Source organism: Cydia amplana, chromosome 6 (genome assembly GCF_948474715.1).
Source record: "Cydia amplana chromosome 6, ilCydAmpl1.1, whole genome shotgun sequence".
NCBI lineage: Eukaryota > Metazoa > Arthropoda > Insecta > Lepidoptera > Tortricidae > Cydia > Cydia amplana.
Window position 1 is genome coordinate 4745488 of NC_086074.1, and position 8718 is coordinate 4754205.

General features: G+C 37.0%; 1 protein-coding gene across 1 annotated transcript; it reads right to left on the reverse strand.

Annotated features, from left to right (window-relative positions):
* Window positions 1-830: 830 nt before the first annotated feature.
* Window positions 831-3107, reverse strand: LOC134648645 (ankyrin repeat and MYND domain-containing protein 2). Its single transcript, XM_063503134.1, has 2 exons — window positions 2818-3107; window positions 831-2010 (listed from the first exon to the last, which is right to left on the reverse strand). The coding sequence occupies exons 1-2, from the start codon at window positions 3013-3015 to the stop codon at window positions 1033-1035; spliced, it is 1176 nt and encodes a 391-aa protein (XP_063359204.1). The 5' UTR covers window positions 3016-3107; the 3' UTR covers window positions 831-1032.
* Window positions 3108-8718: the final 5611 nt, after the last annotated feature.

Sequence of the window (8718 nt, forward strand, 5' to 3'; positions counted from 1 at the left end):
CAAAAGTTACATGATCATGTCTTGCTTATGTACTCTTCACGTTTTTTAGAACGAAATTACATATATGAAATACATATATTCTTTGGTTTACGTTGTCGTTGATACTGTCATCTTAGGCTGCTTACAGACGAGCGACAGTACGCGACACACTGTCGGCGACGGTCGCTGACGACCGCCTGCGACGGCTATCGGCAACGGTCGGTGACTGTCGGCGACGGTCGGTGACTGTCGGCGACGGTCGGCGACTGTCGGCGACGGTCGGTGATAGCTGTCGCGGCGTCGCTCTTGTGTCACAGCACGCAGTCTTCGATGTGTAGTTCAAGAAAGAGCACGTATTTTCTTTTTCAATATGAGTAATGACGATTTTGATGCTGATGCATTATTGTTTAAAGAAAATACGTGCTATCTCTTGAACTACACATCGACAACTGCGTGCTGTGACACAAGAGCGACGCCGCGACAGCTATCACCGACCGTCGCCGATAGCCGTCGCAGGCGGTCGTCAGCGACCGTCGCCGACAGTGTGTCGCGTACTGTCGCTCGTCTGTAAGCAGCCTTACATCCTCTGAGGGCCTACCGCGAACCACGTTCGACGTGTTGCCTCCCTGTCACACTTACGTACGAATTCACAAGTGCGACAGAGAGGCAACACGTCGAACGTGGTTCGCGGTAGGCCCTCTGATTTAATATTACTGAATGCAGAGGTGTTAGGTATGGATGAAAACAATATTCAGCCTACATGTTGTCACAGTGTAGCCGACTCAATTTGTTTTTTTATTGTAATGGGATTGTTGCAGGATTGTAGCATATTTTATGGTAAAACAAAAATGTTGTTGGTATTGTAAATAAATTTAATTAACCACACATCACTTTCAGAAACATTTAAATACAACAAAATGGGAATTACAAGCTTAGCTTATTATGTGTCAAGAAAATATTTATTATTAACGCCTAACAGTTATAGGTACATTTATTGATCTGGAATCACTTGACTTGGTGCATTACAATAATTTGCTACGTTTACAGTCAGCTCTATCCTGCTACGAGGTTTTGAAGCTCTGCACTTAATTCGCCAGCATCAATATTTACTTTAGCATTGGTTGTGGTGGGGGCACTGGATTCTCTGTTGCAGGCCTTTTTATGCACGAACCAGTGCAGACGCTGGCACTCTCGATCGCAGTATTGCACGGACTTGCATTTGGAACACTTCTTGGCTGGTTTCTCCTCGCCACATGTACTGCAGTACGGGATAGCGTCAACAAAGCCCCTTTGCCCGTTGATAGTGCAATTGATTACGGACAACGCTGGAGGAGGGTCTTTGCTTGTCAACGAGGACACCATTTGGTGGAAAGTTGTGCACTCTCTGTATGGGAACTCCCTAACACAGTCCTTAAGGAATGTATCCATCAGGTCAAGTGATACTCCATCTTTTCCTGGCTTCAAGAGCTTCTTAGCGAACATTTCAACAATGTCATGCTTTTTCTCTTCTGCGGCCGGTTTCTGCTTGTCTCTGATGTTGTGTATTTCACGAACAATGTATGAGAGGTAGTGGTACTTAAATGCCATGACCTCATTGCTGTCACTGCCCCGGGTCATCTCCTTTTTGCACAATAGTTCTAAGACTTTACTGATTTTTTCAGCATTCTCTAGAAGGCCGGGTATATGTTGTAGATTAAGGGCTAACCGCACAGGGTGAATATTGACTCCCAAGACAAATTTGTGAAGAGGATCCACCAGGAAAGAAGGTAAATAGGCTTCAGCTTGCTGTCCTTGAGGCACAGAGAAGTAGGAAACTTCAGCGCGAGGCACGAAGTTGTTGATGGTGGCAACAGTGTGGTGGTTCCCTACGAACGCTGCCATTTGCGAGGCTGTGCGTCCCACGGAGTTCGTGGCGGTTGATTTGGCACCCGCGTCAAGCAGCAGCTTACAAACATCGGAATTACCAGATAAGGCACCAAAATGCAGCGCTGTGTAGTTGTACTCGTGCTTTCCAGAGTTTACGTCCGCGCCCTGCAACGTATAGCATAGTCAATACAGACAGTAAAGACGAGGGTCAGACTGTACGAAAGGGGGGGCTGGGACTTAGAATTTTTTTGACAAAGTGGTATCATTATGACACTATTTTTAAATGATTGTAATGTGTAGATCACGTCAAAATAAGCATCTTTTATTGGAAAAACTTTTCTCTAAAATAAAAAATGGCCGAGTTAGACGCGACCAAAGATTGATGTTTTTAAAGGGAGCTGGGACTTGTAAAATTGTATTATTATAAAAACGTCGGTTCTGGCGCTTCGCCGGCCGCTGCCGCGGCACGCTCGCTTCGCTCGCTCGGCTCGCGCGCTGTATGGTCGCAGTTCTACCTAACACTCCTCCTCGCTTCGCTCGTCGTCGTACCTACTCCGACCTGCCTTAAAAGCCTGGCCTGCCTTAAGCTCTATCTCCGCCATTTTCAGTTTTAGTAAAAAGTTTTCCAAGTAAAAGTTGCTTATTTCGATGTGTTCTATACATTAAAATCATTTAAAATATATGTCATAATGACACCACTCTCAATGAAAATTTTCTAAGTCCCAGCTCCCTTTAAAAATATCAATCTTTGGAGGTGTCTAACTCGGCCATTTTTTATTTTAGAGAAAAGTTTTTCCAATAAAAGATGCTTATTTTGACGTGATATACACATTACAATCATTTAAAAATAGTGTCATAATGACACCACTTTGTCAAAAAAAAATCTAAGTCCCAGCCCCCCCTTTGCTACAGTCCAACCAAGACGAGTTTCATACACGTTCCTCACATTAAATCGCAGGTACATTAACTTACCCTATCGAGCAGCAGTTGCACCATGTCCTTGTTACCCTTATAAGCGGCGTGTTGTAGTGCGGTCATGCCATTTTCGTCGAAGAAATCGACGTTCCCTTTATATTGCGCCAAGGTATTCTTGAACAAGTCTAAGTCTCCTTGCGCGATAGCGTCAAAGATAGTTTTCTCAACGGAGTTGTCTTCACTTTTTGGTTCCATATCGATTGACTAGTTGTTTAGCCAGAAAATCAATTGAAAATGATTAGGAAGGATCAGCAAGCAACCTCAAAGCAAGCATCTGTCACTGTCACTTTTATTTTTAATGTTGAGTGAGGCGTATTTACGTTCTCTTATACGCGTGTTTGAGAAGACTTAAAATTATTTTTAGGATTACCTGGGTCATGTTTTATAAAAGGCTTTCACGCAGCGCTGTTGTTTTTAATGTAATTAAAACCATATACGTTAGAAAGAGAATGCTGTTTGCCTAGCAATTCCAGTACGGATATGATGGTCGTTCTTGTCTACGTGACAGCGTGATAAAACGGTGTCCGTCACTTTCTTTCCCACGGTGTTAAACAGTGACAGTTATTTTATCACGTGGATAAAGATGGATAAAGCTATCCATAATAGGCTGGCTGGTCACAAGCCTAATGGTGATCTCACACTGGATGTTATAAAATGTTATATAACATTGTGTGACAGGGACAACAAATTAAAACACTATCATGTTGTATCAATACTATCATGTTGTCCCTGCCACACAGCAGTAAGCGCTGATTGCCTCTCTTTCTAGCAAACAGTTCTGAGTAAGACCAAAGAAAGTCTCATATAAAGCTGGTTAATCAAACCTTGTCAGTAAAAAAAGGCGCGAAATTCAAATTTTCTATGGGACGATACCATTTCGCGCCTACATTTTTCAAATTTGCCGCCTTTTTCTACTGTCAAGATCTGGTTGACCAAGTATATATATATATTATAGTTAATTTAGACTCTCGCGTGAGGCGTGAGCCACGAGACGAGCCGCGAGCCGCGCCACGAGACGCGAATCCACCACTTACACTCGTGTTCGGCTTGTCATTCGGTTATAAACCTTATGCCGTGTCGTTAGTGTTTAAATTATATTAGCTCGACGAGCTTGTGAGCCACGAGACGAGCCGCGAGCCCACCACTCGCGTCTCGTGGCGCCTTAGAGCGCGGCGCGCTCTTTCTTTCTTCCGTGCGTGGCGCGGCTCGCGGCTCGTCTCGTGGCTCGCGCGAGAGTTTAAACTGGCTATTATACTACTCTTTGGTCTGCAGTGCAATAATTGAACAGCGAATTAAAAAACTATATATGGCAATGTTTTTTAGCAGTCAGTAAACGTCATTTACTATGGTATGTGTTTGTCAAAATCGTTTAACTACTTATTCGTTGTGTTTTGTGATGAACGGAAACCTGTTGAAACCTTATAAAACCGGCGTGCGGGAGTTACTTTTCCGCATGACGAATAATTTTACACTAGTAAAAAATCAGCACCAGGCGATTCAAGCTAAAAAACGACAATGTTTACAAAATTTGGAGTTGATGACGGGTAAGTGGAATGAAACATCTTAATACTTGCACCATAATTATGTAGATAATATAATATTGGTTTAGACTAAGGTTTCACAGCAAATTGAACACACCTGATAGGTATAGGCATACTTACCTTATGAACTTCCTTTCATTTCATTTCATTTCGAGAAACTCGTTGGTACTAACCGCGTTTCGAACTCGAACCCACAACCTCCATGCTTATGCGTACAGCATGGGTACCTACTTAAATTTAAGTTTTTTTTTAAATATATTTTTATTGTTTTAATGGTTTATTTCGTTTTTCCGAAAACCGAAGTTCGCAAATTGCGGGCAATTTCTCTGTCAATCTAATTACGCCTTAATAGGAGTAAAAAAGAAAGATGCCCGCAATTTGCGAATTTCGGCGTTCGCGGTAGGCCCTCAGTACCTATTTACCACTAAGCCGTCGGGGATATTACAAAAGCTCAATAATTTTGATTCCAATGTCACATTCTCCCAATATTATTTATCAGTATTAGTATATGTATACATATTAATAGTGACATCTATTGTTGGAATTATATTTATTTAACCATAATTACAGCACAGCTTAATTTTTTCATAGACGGTAAATATGGTAGAAATTTCACAAGTACCAAGACTATTTCATCCATTTTTTGTGGTGTTGTCACATACTGATTTTAAAAAACTACTTTTTATCTAGCGCTGCAGACTTTCTTTGGTTTTACTCTAGTTGGTCAAACCAATTTGTCAGTAAATAAGAACAAAATAAAACTATAATCATCATAGAAGGTAGGATCCTATAGAAGTGGTATACGTGACACGTGTACCTCCGTGAGGGACAAAACATACGCAATGCGACACTATGATTGGTCGAATTTATTTGTTGCCCACCATAATCCATACTAATTTACGGTGGGGAATAAAAAAAATGTGAGACTGTGGCAAGGACAAACAATAATAGCGCTTTCGCTGCTACTCCTACTGAAAGATACATAAGACTATCCCGTTCGGTCATTTGTCCCCACCTCTCATGCCCGATCCAGTTAAAATACTAGATCAGTGGTTCCTAACCTTTTCAGTTCGGTTACCCCTATGACTAACTAGGGAACCTGATTTTACCCCTCCTCCCAATGGTAATAAAAAATAAAACGTGTACGTTTGTTGTATTGTTAAAATAGGTTAGCTTATTACCCCCGTAAAATACCAGTTTTACCCCCACGGGGGTAATTACCCCCAGGTTAGGAACCAATGTACTAGATTCATGATAATCATCCTTTTATTTTGGGTGCTAGTACTAGTGTAAGACAAAGATAGTATGATTCTCTCGGTCTATGTTTGAAATGAGACAACCTTTCAAACCTTTGACAAACTATACTTACCTAGTTCGCCTATTTCTGACAAATATGGAAGTTCTCAAGTTGCATAATTTACTTGGCTTAATTAATCAGCATCAAGGTTATTATAAAAAAAAAAGTTCAATAATGGCGGGACGGGACACTCGGGACAGTTAAAACTTTTTTAGATTGCAGTTAGGCGTATGCGAGTGGTGCGCTATTTAAATCGTTGTGATTTCTGTAAGTAATCAATTTGATAGCATTAGAAATGTACCTAAACCGCATAACTTGATGAAGCATATTCCTACCTGTAGGAATATTAAGGTAGGACATAACAGTAACTTTTACTATGTAGAAATATTAATTTTTACTATTAGGTATCTCTTAAATTAACTTCATAATTGAAAAATACATGTAAGTATTCAAATCAAATACCTAACATATATGCAATGGTTCTTTTGAGAGAAACGTTTTTTGTCATTTTATTTCATACATTTCGTATATTGGTAAAAAATAATTTACTCACATTTTATAAACGATATGTATGTATATCTACCAAATAATCCTAACATGGTTGCTGTTAGGTGTTTTCAATAAAACTCAAATTACAGTAAGTATAAACAAATTTATTCTATAAATTAATCAATAGTCATAATGGCTGGTATGACTACTGATCGCCTGTAGGATAACATCAACAGCTATAGGTACGAATAACGTAATATAATATTCTGCACGTTGCTTACATCAAATATTCTAACATCAAACACCTTGAATATTGGCTACTTATAGATTGAAACATTATCAATTATTATATATTGAGACATCAACCAACGGCTACTTCGAAACGAGTAAGTACCTAGATTATATGGTACGTAGGTATAATATGTTTAATATTACTTTCTATTAATATATTACCTACATATCAAGTAATAGCAATAGAATCAGAAAAAAACTCAAGCGGATTACCTAAACATCCAACTTACAAGATTTTTTTACTTTATTGAGTTGTTTTAAAGATCTTGGGAACCTTGTAGCTGAAGAGTTACAATCTATTTTTATAAAAATTAATATAATTAATAATAATATATTTATACTTACGAAAATTTGCGATATATTTTGTAAGTTGTGCACATTGTGTTCGTAAAATAGCCTAAGTATGTGGAGTGCGTGTTACCATCGTTTTCTCATCTATAAATTAAGTTATAAATTATTATTTTTACTATTCATCAGTCCGCATTGCCCAAGACGGAGTGACGAATAGTAGAAAAAAAGTGAAATAAACTTTAAAAAAAAATGGAGCACCGTTACAATAACATCGAAACTAAACAACATCTAGATTTTGAAAATGTATACTTGAATAGGTACGAGTACAACCATGAAGAGATAAAGTCTAATTTCCTACGAGGTAACATTAGTAATATCTGGTTATACGTGGGTATATGAACTCTTTTATCAATTATCACACCGATTTTAATTCTACTTTACTATTATCTACACAGCATTTCATGTTCATCCTTAATAACTACCTACTAGACGAAATATCTTAGTCTACAAATATTTATTTCTGAGTTATTTCCTTGGATTATTTATCAATATGTTATATATATTATATTAAACATTTATGAAATTATCAAGAAACCGATACAACACTAGGGGAATCCCTATTATTAGTTTCGGAATACATATTATGTATTTATTATGTTTGTTAAAATGTTACCCATAAACTTTGGTATTTAGTGGTTAAAATTAACTTCCTACTTATATATTTCTCTAAGGTAATTTACGTATTTTTCTACGCCAAAAAAACTACTTGTTTTTCTACTTCTAAAAAATATTAATGCATCAATACACGTTTCTCATTTTAATGTACAATCCTTAAACATATATATATCTTGAGATAAAATAATTTTAAAACACAAGCATTTACACACCGCAAAAAAATAAAAATAAAATAAACGCGTGGAAAAACATACATGTATTAAAATAGGGTTTCTGTAACCATACGGTATTGTTCCAGCTTCAACCTTCATGCTTTATTAATATAAAGTATCTGTATATAAAATAAGCTACTGCTAACACATCGACGGTTTGCTGAATTAAGTATTCTGTTGTACACCTAGGTATTTAAATATAAGTAGTACAGTACATATAAGTGCACATCTAGCACACTATAAGATAAGTCCAGTTTACAAGAAAGATAAGTGATTTCATTCTTTTCTCATTGATCTAAGTTTAAAAAGACGGATCAGCACATAATACATGCTCTAAAATAAAATGTAACAAGTAAATACGTACATACATACTTAATTAGATTTGTAATTTTTTTGTGGATTAAGTAGTTATGTTTTTTTGTAATTTAGTGCTAGTTTAGACAGGTATATCTATATAGATTTATAATGCCATTTGAACTACAGTGTATGCTAATTGCTAAAACGCCGTAATCTAATTCAATTATAGAGCAAATAGACTATAATATACCTATAGCTACTTGTAGGTACACAAAGTGTTTTATAATATGAAAAGATTAGTTTATTTCATAAAACTTTCACACGCTATCATTCAATATAGTTTTATTTACATTTATCCAGAAATAATATTTATTCTCATTTGAATCTAACTACACCTAATTTTGGGTGCATGACTAATTTTCTACTGGATACATACTATTTTAGTCTTAATCGATAAAGCTTGCTAAATATGACAGTAAAATATATGATTAAAATGGCAGAAATAATAGTTTTTTTTTATTAATAAATTAATAGCAATCCAAAAACGTAAATGAAATAGCAAATCTTTTTACTGTTGATACTTTTTTCCCTTAACCTAGCAAAATACAGCACAGCATTAAACGTCTAAAATATTACTTACCAGCTACAAAACACATCCAAATATGCACAGTATTTTCTATTATAGGTATCATCCATCACAGCACATTATTTCTTCTTGAGTATAAATAACGTATACTTACATTATAATGATTAACATAACGTTTTTTGTACGAAACATATAGAGTTAAAGCGTAAACCCATCGAA

Bases quoted from the DNA above. Each gene is read 5' to 3' on its own strand.
- LOC134648645 (XM_063503134.1), bottom strand. From the start codon at position 3,015: ATGGAACCAAAAAGTGAAGACAACTCCGTTGAGAAAACTATCTTTGAC. The intron at 2,011-2,817 runs GTAAGTTAATGT...TATACGTTGCAG, and splicing joins TGCAACTGCTGCTCGATAGG to GGCGCGGACGTAAACTCTGG.